Raw genomic sequence first — 13,548 nt, forward strand, 5'->3', positions numbered from 1 at the left:
TGTCAGGTATGAAAAGTCACCGTTCCAATTGGAGAGGAGGACCAATCATTATCAAGCACTTTCCTGTGTTTACTGGTTGCTAAGGTTACTGGTGAGGCAGGTTGCATTTGTAGAGCTGTGGATCTAAGACTGGGGATGTATGTGTGTGTTCTCCACCAATGGGCTGGCTTTTAGGTTAATTTCATTTGAGCATTGGGAATTGCATTAAATCATGTAGCATTGGGAATTGCATTAAATCATGTAGCATTGGGAATTGCATTAAATCATGTAGCATTGGGAATTGCATTAAATCATGTAGCGTTGGGAATTGCATTAAATCATGTAGCGTTGGGAATTGCATTAAATCATGTAGCGTTGGGAATTGCATTAAATCATGTAGCGTTGGGAATTGCATTAAATCATGTAGCGTTGGGAATTGCATTAAATCATGTAGCGTTTGGAATTGCATTAAATCATGTAGCGTTTGGAATTGCATTAAATCATGTAGCGTTTGGAATTGCAGTAAATCATGTAGCGTTTGGAATTGCAGTAAATCATGTAGCGTTTGGAATTGCAGTAAATCATGTAGCGTTGGGAATTGCATTAAATCATGTAGCGTTGGGAATTGCATTAAATCATGTAGCGTTGGGAATTGCATTAAATCATGTAGCATTGGGAATTGCATTAAATCATGTAGCATTGGGAATTGCATTAAATCATGTAGCATTGGGAATTGCATTAAATCATGTAGCATTGGGAATTGCATTAAATCATGTAGCATTGGGAATTGCATTAAATCATGTAGCATTGGGAATTGCATTAAATCATGTAGCATTGGGAATTGCATTAAATCATGTAGCATTGGGAATTGCATTAAATCATGTAGCATTGGGAATTGCATTAAATCATGTAGCATTGGGAATTGCATTAAATCATGTAGCATTGGGAATTGCATTAAATCATGTAGCATTGGGAATTGCATTAAATCATGTAGCATTGGGAATTGCATTAAATCATGTAGCATTGGGAATTGCATTAAATCATGTAGCATTGGGAATTGCATTAAGAGTTGCTGGTATTGATGCTGTAACCTTTCAGTATCCAATGGATGCACAGAAATCACTGTAATATGGCCATGATTTTTGCCTGAGGTACTGTACATGATAGTAGCGTGTATTCCTCATTTCTTTGTTGCTTGTATTTCTACTCTACATGGCTAACGGCTATTAGAAATATGCAGTGTACTCAAATGTTTTCAGTCGGTTGTATATTACTTCATTTTACAGTTTAACTCGGCTTTATATTTTGCTCAGTTTATCTTAGCACTGAAATGGAACATTTCAAGTCTGGCTGTTTTTTTTACCTCAGTATAGGTGTTATTGTATATACCATCTACTCTGAGTTCAAAGGCCATTTCTGATAACACATTCAGACAGAGAAAAATGAACCTCTGTTTTGTGATTCGGAGCCCTGGAGGCGTTAGTAACTATAATGTCCGCCGTTATTAATCAACGTGACATAAGGGCCAGAAAATGACCCCAGATTTTCATTTGGTTTTACTCAAGGTAGCATTTCTACACACACACAGCTGCGATAGCCTTATATTATGTCCTTTTACATGGTGTGTAGTAGCCTATACCATTTACACCAGAATACATGCTAGTTCAATACATACAATATGAAGTTGCATACTAAGTGTACGCCAGTTTTCTGTTCAGAATACATACTTCCTGGGTTTCTCTTTAAATGTACTATAAAGGCTTTTTATTGAGCACTGCACATACAATTAATTTGTAATGATGCTTACGTTATTGTGTTTTTGACAGAAAAGTTAACCTGTTGTCACGTTTTGTCTTTGACCCCCAGTCCCACTGTGCCCAGTACTCGGCTGAGAAGCGTGATGAGGAGAAGATGTGCGACCACCTGATCCGAGCGGCCAAGTACCGCGACCACGTGACAGCCACCCAGCTCATCCAGAAGATAGTCAACATCCTGACGGACAAACACGGTGCCTGGGGAAGCTCTGCCTTCAGGTAAAAGTCTACGTTGTCCTACAGTCTACATAGTTCTACATCTACAATCTAGAGCAGGGGTTCTCCAACTCTGGTCCTGGAGCTCTATTGGGGGTGCAGGCTTTCGTTCCCGCCCAGCACTAACACACCTCATTCAACTAATCAAATGATCCGTTTTTGGTCTTCGGTCTAGTTACACCTTCATCAGGTTCCACTCAGCGCCATCACATGATCAGTCTAAAGTGCTGCGGCTCTGTTCCGATCTCCATACTAACACACCAATTCAAATGAAGCTATGTATTGGGGTAATGGTCCGATTTTTTTTTTTTTCTCCCAGTGTCCAAACTTCCTGCCAAAAATGCACATAATAAGAACATTAAGCATTGGTAATGGTAAAAAAAATAGGATACACCTGACTTTTAAATGAGCCGTAGCTTTCCTTCGAGTACAACACATCCATTAAGACACCACTGTAATGACTGCATTCTCATCATCTCCCAGCCGCCCTCCTGGGAGTTAGTGATTGAGTTGGGTCCGTACCGGTGCAAACGCCGAGCTATGGGATGCATGATACATTGACTTTGGACAGAGATGAAAGAAATTTAAACAAACCCTCCAGCCATTAAAACTATAGAAAAGTTTAGGAAGTTCAATGTTGGTTTCAACAAAACAGGCCAGTTAGAAGTCAATGGAGGTATTGCCTAATGATGGCCTGTGCTGTTTGTGTGCTGGCAGGTTGGGTACCGTATATAATGGTTGGAGAGTCAGCCTGCTGTTGGTCGGTTGGTTCCCTCTTGTTAGTCTGCGTTGACTCTCCTGAGACTCGTCTGTGTGTGAGCTCAGTTTGCGGTTGCTACTTTGCGGTTGCTCTTACACCAGGGGCTCAGGGGGTCTCTCTCTCTCTCTTTCCCTACATTTTTTGTTGTTGATTTTATTCTCTGGTCTTTTAGATATTTGCCTCCCATGAGTATCTTTCTTTCTCTCCCTATCTTTCTCTCTTCTTTCTCTCCCTATCTTTCTCTCTCCTTCTCTATCCTCTCCTCTATGCTTTGATCTTAGCGAGCCCAGTGATGTTATGGAGAGGCAATATTATATTACACACTCTTCTCTCTCTCTTTCTCTCGCTCCTTCTCTCTCTCTCAATTAAATTCAAAGGGATTTATTGGCATGGGAAACATACGTTTACATTGCCAATGCGAGTGAAATAAATAATAAACAAAAGTGAAATAAACAAAACAATTTTTTTATATTAAACATTATACCTGCAAAAGTTCCAAAAGGGTAATCTCTCTCTCTCTCTCTCTTTCTGTATATTCACACAACAAGGCCAAGCTATTTGCTATGCACCTCCGCAGCCCAGAGAGACTCTCCCTTCCCCATTACCGTGCCTTTCTTTCATTGTGTTATTGTGCTGCTACAGTATTGATGGTTTTCCTAATGGCTGCCGATGGGCCAGGCTGGGAGCCGCTGGCACCGGGCCTGGGAGCCGGGCCCAAGCTTTTAATAAATCACAATCAGACCTGTGCCGTTGCATCAATATTTTTGGTCAATTACCGAGAAGGTCAGGTGGTGCAGCTCTGCGACGGGGACCCCATGCAGGCAGCAGTATGTGGTGGTGGGTGTGGGGGGAGGTGTAAGGGGGGGGGGGGGGGTTCTAGCGCCACAGAAAACACAGAGAAAGGGGCAATGGATACGATACAGACTGTTCACACACAGTCACACGCACAAGGACACAACACAGAGAGACGGACAGGCACGCACGCACACAGACTGAAACATGTGGGTGCTGCAACATTACAGAAAACAAGTGAGGGAGGGATAGAAGACCCTCACACTCCTTTTCTATCAGCGGTGGTGAAAATGGAATCTGGGAGCAACAAAAGGGTACACGCCGCCATGATTACGACCTTTGTCGAGAGGTGGAAAATTCACGAGCTCCTATAAAGACGTATTCCCCAAAGTTTCTATTCAATAAAGAGGCCGAAAATGAAAATATTATTTTTCTCACAGAAACAGGCTGATGGGAATTGTTGTTTTCCTCACGGCAGGCATCTAATATCATCTGACACGCCGTGACCCGCCTGAATGCAATTTGTGTGTTAATATCCAGCTTACACCAGCCCTGGCCCCTGGAGACGTGAGGTGTTCGGTGGTTTTCTCTCCTCTCTCTCTCCCTCTTCTATTTCCTACTCTCTCTTTCCTTTTCTATCTCTCCCTCTTCTATTTCCTACTCTCTCTTTCCTTTTCTCTTTCTCCCGCTTCTATTTTCTTCTCTCTTTCTCTCTCACTCCTTTATTCATCCACCTCTCTCTCCATTGTACCAGAATGTCTAGGGAGGTCTCCCTCCAACAAAGGGAAGTAACTCTTATTTTCTGTTCTGAGATCTGCCCTTGGCCGTCATTGGTGTACACATACACGCACGCACGCACGCACACACACACACACACACACACACGTCATTGCGTGCACTGAGGGACGGACAGACAGACGCTACCTGTTCATCCTTACATTACCGTCACATCCTCTGGAGACTCTGGTGTACAACACGCCAGCAGTCTGATCCAAGACCACAGACACAACATGAATAACCAGCTCTGAGGTGGCCACAGATGAAGCGACTGGCAGCACTCATTTTTTCCCTGGCTTTTTTTTCTGGAGCGAGTGAGCGGCCCGACAGAGCATCTAGGCAGCGCTGGTGTTTATTTGGGTCAGGAGACAAGTCATCTTTCATGTATATGACACCCGGCAAAGTGGCCGGACAGAGAGAGATGAGGACGGAGAGAGAGAGATGAGGACGGAGAGAGAGATGAGGGGTAGATGATGGAGAACGGTAGAGCGGTGTCTCGGAGGACACACTCCCCTTTCCTCAACGCCCTCCTTCATTACATCCTAATAAGCTGACTAATGTACCATGGAAATTCACTCTGGATGCTGGGGAGGAGGGCGAGCAGGGATAGGAAGAGAAGTTACAGGAGGAGAGCGAAGCGAGAGGAGAGAAGGCAGGGGAGAAAAAAAGAAGGGAGAGAAGGGAGAAATGAGGAGAGGAGAAGGTACTGTAGCTGCCGTGTTGGAGGGAAAGTACAGTGTGGGAGGGGGTGAGACTGTGGGAGGGGGTGAGACTGTGGGAGGGGGAGAGAGTGTGGGAGGGGGGGAGAGTGTGGGAGGGAAAGCACAGTGTTTGAGGGGAGAGAGAGTACAAGTTCAGATTTAGAGTAGTAGTTAGTGTTGTGTTTTCTGCCAAATGTGTAACATGGTGATGATTGGACATTAGGTCACGTATTTGGGGATGTTTGAAGGTGCACCACCTCCGCTCTCCTCCTCCTCTTCCTTTCCCCTCTATCTCCCTCTAACTCTCCCTCTTCTTTTCTCTCTCTCCCCCTTTCTCTTTTCATTTGTTCTCCCTCCCTTTAAGCAGCTCATCCTTCTCCACCGTGTTGTAATGGAACAGCCGTGGGCTAGAGCCTTCCCAGCCGTAGGGACATCCATCTTTGTTGTGTGTCACGCTCTCTCGCCGCCCGGCAAAAAAAATCTTTGTGATGCGCACTCCAATTTTTCTTCAGTAAATCAAATCGTCCCTTCCTTCAGAAAGATGAATGCTCCGGGGTTGGGGTGTTACAGAGAAAAATCAATTCTGGCAAAATTGAAACAGTATGCCTCTGCATCGATCCGGCCTTGTGAGATGGAAACTAACAGCTTTGTAACTGTTCCCAGGACAGTTAGCTGACCTGTAATGGACAAACTATCAATATTAGCATTACTGTTTTATCTTGTAGTATGTCATTGCTCCAGCAGAACCATCAGGGTGAAATAGAAGAATTCTGGGCTTTATTCTGACAGGGAGATGGGGTTGATGCTGTTCTCTCATCTACTAATTCTATATGGGGACAATCGACCACTTTCCTTTGTGTACAACACACAATAGCCATTGTGCTACTGTTGAACCTGAGAAGGGGATTTGTTACCCATCTAAGAAAGATTGATCCAGTTTTATTATTTTGTGTAATTTAGTAAATGGTGTTTTTACAATTGATTTTATATTATTATAGAGCTCTGGCCGATAGTGTATTATTAGGGAGAATAGTGCAATTTGGAATGCACCCTGAGTCTCAGTGTTCGTAGCATACAACATAACACACTCCTCCAGAGTGAGTCTGTAGCACGCATCCTGCAGAAACAAAGGACCTGTCTTCACTCCACTAACCCCTGCTCTTCTCCAGCCCAGCAGACACACGCACACGCACACGCACACACACACACACACACACACACACACATACTTACCTCTGTCTTGCGTTGTCTACCAGTCATAAAATGAATAAATAATAACCTTGGCATTTGCCACAGACTAATTTCAGCCAATCATCTGTCCTTGATTACACACACGTGCACACACAGAGAGAGAGACACACACACTCAAACACAACACACAGTGAGCCTCCTTCATTGACGGAAACAATTCCCATGGAAACATATACTACCTCTAGCTGATTGACTTGCTCTACATACACTATGATACATTTACCAGGTCTGTCCAGCTGCATCGTTGCTTCATGTTGAATGTTAATGGGACGTACTGTGCAGCTGGGCTGAGATTGTTTAAGGGATAACTGAATGAGGAAGTTGGGACACTTGCCTGTCAATGAGGATTGTTACAATCGGGACCTAGAGCATCAATGTTTATCCTAGGATGTCTGGGAAGATGCACACACACACACACCACACACCACACACCACACACCACACACACACACACACACGATGAGTCATCTGTAATGTTTGCCTGGAGAAGGTTCAGAGCATGTTCTCAAGTGCTTGTTTGTGTTCTGTAAAACTCTGAGGCCCTCGGTCCTATCTGCTGATCAGTTTCCCATAGCAGAGTTCAGGGACTAGAATAAACACCAGACCAGGATTTGAAATGTACCCTAATCCTGATACCTATCTGTTGTATATGTTTCATAATCCATAGCAGTACATCATTGTTGTCAAGGCTGGCAAAAAGCTGGACGTTCTATTGAATTAGTTTGAATAAAATACCATGGAGGATTATAATCTGTGTGGAAAAATTGATTTAGGAAATGTTATGGGGACTGTATCAGGGCGGTAGGCCAATAAGACAATGATCTTTTTAGCACTTAAGTGCTTTTGTAATGGCTTACAGTTTAGTTACGCGGTCACAATAAAACAACATGCTCTGAGACCTACCACTGCATTTCCAGCATTTGTTAGCATCTTTAGCTGCGGTGACTTCAATGGTGTTAATGTTTTTTGCTTTGCTTATAAACACTGGAGGGCCCGTGATACAAACATGCGTGCTGACCCAGACCCAGCATGCCGTGCAGAGCTAGCACAGCTGTCGGACAACAGCGCAACTCTACATCATCTGCCTTCCGTTCTCTCTCCTAGATGAATTGATCGTTGTTTTCTTTAGGCTTAGCTCTGTCCGAGGCCTACTCCAAAATCAATTAGCCCCACGAGGAAGTTAGAGTTGAGCTGGTGAAGGTACTGCCCCGGACATCCATCTGGAGTCGGTTTTAAGCCGTAAACAGTTTTTACTGTAAACAACGAGGGTTTAGAAGAAAGCCGAGACGTCAATGATGCTCATCTTTAGTAAATGAGACGTCGCTATCGGGAGGAGAAATCTGGAGCGTCGAGCCTTAAACGGATTTAAAGTGAAACCCTCGACCTCGTTCATCACGCCACGCAGGCCGCGTGTCTGGGATTTTTATTTTTATTTTTTTTATTTTTTTGAATGTGGTGACATGTAGGAGGAGGGATGTTCTCCCGTTCTCCCAAATCTCCAGAGAGGAGCATGTTAAAGTTTGACAGGCCAACATTCCATACGTTATATAAAATGATGCGTATCTGTTCTGCACGGCCCCACCGTGCAGGCGTGATGTCAAGGGTTATGGATAGGAATTAGAATATGCCCTAATGATAACATTTGCGTCTAACTGTGTTTACAGTACAGTGGCTGGGCTTGTAAGAAATAGTAACAATGTGTCATGGTGGAACGTATTAACGGTTGATGCTGTCCATATGTTACTTACCATGGACGGCTAACGGTTAAACAAGCCTCATCGCAGGATCCAGGAATGAAACTGATGCTCTCACTCTTTAGGGATCAAAGGTTTAAGGGATTTAGTCCAGGATAATGTGGCTATTAGTTCTGTTCTGAGACAGGTATTTAGGAGTGATTTGGGTGAATTCAATCTTCAGTGTTTAGTGTAGAAAACAGTTTATTTTGCAGGTGTGTCTCCTGAAGCACACTGATCTTACCTCATCTCCCTCTCCATCCTCCTCTCCCTCTCACCTCCCTCTCACCTCCCTCTCATCTCCTCTCCATCCTCCTCTCCATCCTCCTCTCCCTCTCCATCCTCCTCTCCCTCTCCATCCTCCTCTCCATCCTCCTCGCCCTCTCCATCCTCCTCTCCCTCCCCTCTCCCTCTCCTCTCCTTCTCCATCCTCCTCTCCCTCCTCCTCTCCCTCTCCATCCCCTTCTCCCTTTCTATCCTCCTCTCCATCCTCCTCTCCCTCTCCATCCCCTTCTCCCTTTCTATCCTTTCCCTCTCCATCCTCCTCTCCCTCTCCATCCTCCTGTCCATCCTCTCCCTCTCCCTCACATCCTCCTTCTCTCCCACATCCTCTCACTCCCCCTCCTTCTTATTCCTCCTCCTCTTATTCCCCCTCTTATTCTTATTCCTCTCCCTCCTCTTACTACTCCTCATCTTCCTTCTCTTATTCCTCCTCCTCTCCTTGCTCCTCATCTCCCTCCTCTTATTCCTCTTCCTCTCCCTCCTCTTATTCCTCCTCCTCTCCCTGCTCCTCATCTCCCTTCTCTTATTCCTCCTCCTCTCCCTGCTCCTCATCTCCCTCTTATTCCTCATCCTCTTACACCTCCTCCTCTTTCTCTTCCTCCTCCTCTTCCTCCTCAGCTCTGAAATGAATCCCTGTTATACAGTGAACCATCTCTCTTCCTTCCTCTCCAGAAACACCTATTACATCCCACCGTCTACCGCCTCAGAGCTCAGCCTCCTCTATGTAGTGTGGCAACTCTCTAGATTTATCCGTTCCATATACCCTTAAGAAAGTATATGGCCTTGGCCCAGCAAGGTCCTGATTAGAGGGCCCTGATCAATATCTCAATAAAAAGCCATTGGGGAAGTTTTTACGTTCTTTTTTCCCCTCGCCCTTCTCCCAGGATGCAATATCTGGGGATTATCGATTGTTCAGGGTCCAGTAGTTAGTTAGTTATCTCCTTTGACTAACCCCATGGCGCTGTGTGTGTCACCCCCTCTCCTGGGTCTCGTGATAGATCGCTGCTCTCCCAGCCACTGTAATTACACTCAGGCCACAGCTGGTCATTTATTTCGACACTTTCACCATTTACCAAAAAATCCGCTTTTTATCTTTGGGATCCAGCGGCTTTGTTCTGCAACGAAAGCAGAAAAGGGCACATGAAATACTGGCGTGATGTTACAGAGAATGGAGGGAGAATGGAGGGAGGGAGATCCATCCTTTACTCGGGGACCTTCAGCTTTTATTCTTTCTCTGGATTTACTTGATCTTCGTGTTTCTCTCCTTCTCTCGCTCCAGACCAGCGCCACCTATAGGAGAGCTGGTTATGGCGAGGGAGTCTAAAATGTTTGAAATAACTATTACATTGTTTTTCTCCTACTTTCATTATTTGTATTTGTTTAACCTTTATTTTTGATCAGGGAGTCATTAAGGCCAGCAGTGGCACTCTTTAAAAATGTGTGAGTAGCAGCAGTATTCATGTAGTTGTTTTCCACCATATCAACCCAGTCCACTGAAAGTATCTATCCACTACCTTGGCAAGCACAGGGTGATCACCCAGCACCATTAAGCCTCAACCCCCCCCACCACCACCATCCTTCCCTCTGGTTCTCTCTCTCTCTCGCTCGCTCGCTCTCTCTCGCCAAGCCCATGAAGTGCAGCACTTGACATGATTAGGCGGCATGCACGCAGCCATTGTACCATAAGTGCTGTATAATGGGCATTGCTGTGTGATGGAGAGAGAGAAGGAGGGCCTCATGAATACACCAGACAGCCGTGCTAGATGAGCCTGTCACGGCCCAGCATCACACTAACGCATTGAGAGGAGGGCACGATGCACAGCCCAGCATCACACTAACGCATTGAGAGGAGGGGACGACGCTAGATTAGAATACAGAGAGGGTAGGGGACATCACTGTGTCTTGTGTCTGTCACCCAGCCATGTCCGCCTCAAAACCCTGGGAAATGAATTAACTGGGAAATTATAATAATCAGTTTTGAGTTGTTTTGAGCCCCACATTTTTCGCAAAAAAATAAAAGTCTTAATCTAAGGGTGGAGCTCAAATTCAAGCCTATTGGGTGCTGCCATAGTTACATTGAAGGGCCCATCCAAGAAGGCTCAAGGTCATTGGCCACAGATAAAATGATGTCAAATCACGTTATATCTACAGTAGCTTTGATTGGACTGATCATGTTAACATCATACTTTCAAAATCTTAGCTAGCAGTCATCATCATGAATCAAGTCGACAATCTACTGGCAAGTCCTTTTTAATCCTTGTCATATGCAGATAAATTATAGATGAAACGTATCGGTGCTCATTGGGCATTAACATTACAAAACAAGTTAGAAATCGCAAATTCAACAATGAGTGGTTTGGAAGGATCGGTGGCTAGCTGCAAGCATTGCAAAGCAATCACTAGCCTGCTATTCAGTGGAGTGGCTGTGTGGTCCCAAGTCTAAGATTAAGGGTCTATTTTCCTAGTTTAAAATGATAAACATTCAACATTGGCCATGCTGTCAATGAAGCTTGATTTGTGCCGCACATAAAACAACTGTTAACTCTGAATATTTTCAAGACACCTGGGAACTCTGGAAAAACTCTGAATTGTAAATCGGGAACTCGGGCCTCTTTCTAGAGCTACGACCTGAAGATCACTGACGTCATCATGATTCAACGTTTTTTCTTCTTCTCCGAGTTCCCAGTTGTCTTGAAAGAACCATAAATCCAGAGACTTTGACAAAGTTTGATGACAACATTTTCAAGTGTTCAAGTGAGCACAGCACAACAAGGTGAGTCCAAAAATGTATTGTATGCTGCTGCATAAATGATGTAATATGCCAGGGAGATATGTATACTGTAGCTAAGAAAGTAATACTAAGTGCATGTTGTGTAGTAAGCTGTTAGTAGCCCATGTGCCTCACCCTAATAATTTGGTCTATTTTCACCTCTTAATTTCACCTACTGTTCTAACTTGGTGGAGCACATGTAGGCTATAGCCTGTTTTAGGGAAATGTAATCAATGAATATTGTAAGAGCTTTCTTTGTCTGCTTATATGCCCCCTTTATTTATCCTACGGTTCTGACTTGGTGTACAGGGAGAACACTGTAAGAACGGCCCATGTTCTGAATTATGTCGCTGTACATTTCAAAAGTGCTGAGCAAATAGTTATATTGACTATGTCTGTCCTAGCTTGCTCATTAATGTGCATTTAATTTATTGTTTAGTATGGTGTAGTGGCTTTGCTGTCATGCATCCCACTTTCTTTTGTTTCCTCGCCAAGATTTACATGCTAAAATCGCCACTGATAAGAATAATTTAATGAAATGTTCATTTTTTTGTTTGAAAATGTGCTTTCACTCCAGCAGTACTTTCCGATAAATTTGTGTCGAGCTATAAATGATCCTGTCCTGACTTGATGTTGTAATGGGAACTTTAAGATTGACAGACCCCGAGGACCCCGAACTCCCCCCAAGCATTTCCCAATCCCAGACGACCTTGGGCCTTTGCTCAGTCTTCTATGTGGTTGTGTTCAGAGCCATTCTGTGCCAGTTTAGATTTGTCAGGACGTTCAAGTTCAGCCGTGAAGGATAGAGGTCATCTGATTATGAGGATACCTCCGGTAATGGCTGAATTATGCAATTCTGCTCCAGTGGATATGGATGTCTTCATTACCTACCAGCAGTGACAGATGTGTGCATGTTGTCAAAACCAAAAAATATGATGCTTTATCGAAAAACACAGACTATAACAATATGGTGACCGCATATATCATTTTTGTTGTGTTTTTGAAGGTAACATTGGTGTTTTAATATAGTTTGTTTGACTTTGGACATGTTGTTGTGGGTAATGAAGATTTATTGTGAATCCTAGATAGATTTGTACATATTATAGTCGGTGGCATAAGAATATGTTCTCTCTGTAAAATAGCACATTACACTTACTTTGAAACATATTTCAACAGGTTAAAAAAACACAGGGTGGCTTCCGAAACAAACAAACAAACAAACATTTTGGTTAATATTTCCCCCCTCTCTTTACACCCAGCCCTCTCCTCTAAATCTCCACACCTCCCCTGGAGGAAGAATATAATTAGGGTGTAATTTCCAGACCCTTTGTCGCAGAATTTACACTGAGCTTAATTGCTGCTAATTGGGGAGTGCGCGATACTGAGCCCATCGGTAATTAGGACCCTATTTCCATTTTTTCATTTTGAGCATTTGTGTGTGTGTGTGTTGCGCTGTGTCTGCAGCCTCATGCATGGGTACCCCATGGGAGTGCTTTGATCTTAGCGAGCCCAGTGATGTTATGGAGAGGCAATATTACTCTCTTTTTCTCTCTCTTCTCTTGTTTAGTTTTTGTTCTGTGCTCATAAGGAATTAGAGTAGTAATTATATGGAGGAGTGGTAGATGTGTGAAGGATATCAACGTGCTAATTGTTGTCAGGTGCTGTGAACTTAGTCATGTGATCTGAAAGACCTGCAGCTTGAAGGTCCTCGCTGTTAATTACTCAGGTGTGTTAATGTGGTCAAATGGCTTAGTACTTATATGTAGCGTTTGTAAAAACACTTATCCCTGTTATGTTTTGGCGTAACATTTTTGTTTTGATATAGATTCTAGGTTTTGATTTAAAACTGTTGGGCATATTCATCCCTGTTTTATTTCTAATACCTTTCCATTCCCGTATCCAATCAGGGATTGATCAACTGTAGCAGGAAATTCAAATTAAGGTTCAAAATGAGCAAATGAAATGGTCTGATCCTGTCATAAACAAAAAAGAACGAGTGAAATCCCATCATGATGACAGTCATTTAGGAGTATAGATGGATGCGATAGCCTCCTCTGTGACCCTGAAGCTACCTTTGTCAAACACATAAACAACATTACAGCAACATTAGGAAGGCTGAATTAACATACATTGCTATTGAAATGGTCTGTGTAGTACACCTCATTTGACTAGGAAGGACATGCATTAATGCACGGGTACTGTAGAACCTCACTTACGGCTTAAGGCAAGCTTTAATCATGGCCATTTCCATAGCAAGGCGTTTGACCCCTCTCGTTTTAATTTGGAGCTGGCGCTGTGACTAGCTCCCACCGCTGACACCATTTGACAAAGAGGAAGGGGTTCTCTGGCGCCACAGTCATATGTATGACAAATCCTCAACCTATCCCCTCTCAGATTCGTATCAACTCATGGTTTATGCAAATCAAAAGAAATGATCTCGGCGATTGAGGCAACGTTTGAGCAATTTGAGGGG

General features: G+C 43.8%; 1 protein-coding gene across 3 annotated transcripts in view; it reads left to right on the forward strand.

The window, feature by feature from the left end:
* Positions 1-13,548, forward strand: part of LOC129841026 (lipopolysaccharide-responsive and beige-like anchor protein) — a 329,530-nt gene that overhangs the window by 161,765 nt on the left and 154,217 nt on the right. For all 3 annotated transcript variants that reach the window (XM_055909138.1, XM_055909136.1, XM_055909137.1), the window contains exon 37: positions 1,846-2,012. In XM_055909138.1, the coding sequence (XP_055765113.1) occupies positions 1,846-2,012 (167 nt within the window). The remainder of the gene's footprint in view (positions 1-1,845; positions 2,013-13,548) is intronic.

The sequence above is a fragment of the Salvelinus fontinalis genome, chromosome 42 (genome assembly GCF_029448725.1).
Source record: "Salvelinus fontinalis isolate EN_2023a chromosome 42, ASM2944872v1, whole genome shotgun sequence".
In the NCBI taxonomy this organism is placed as follows: domain Eukaryota; kingdom Metazoa; phylum Chordata; class Actinopteri; order Salmoniformes; family Salmonidae; genus Salvelinus; species Salvelinus fontinalis.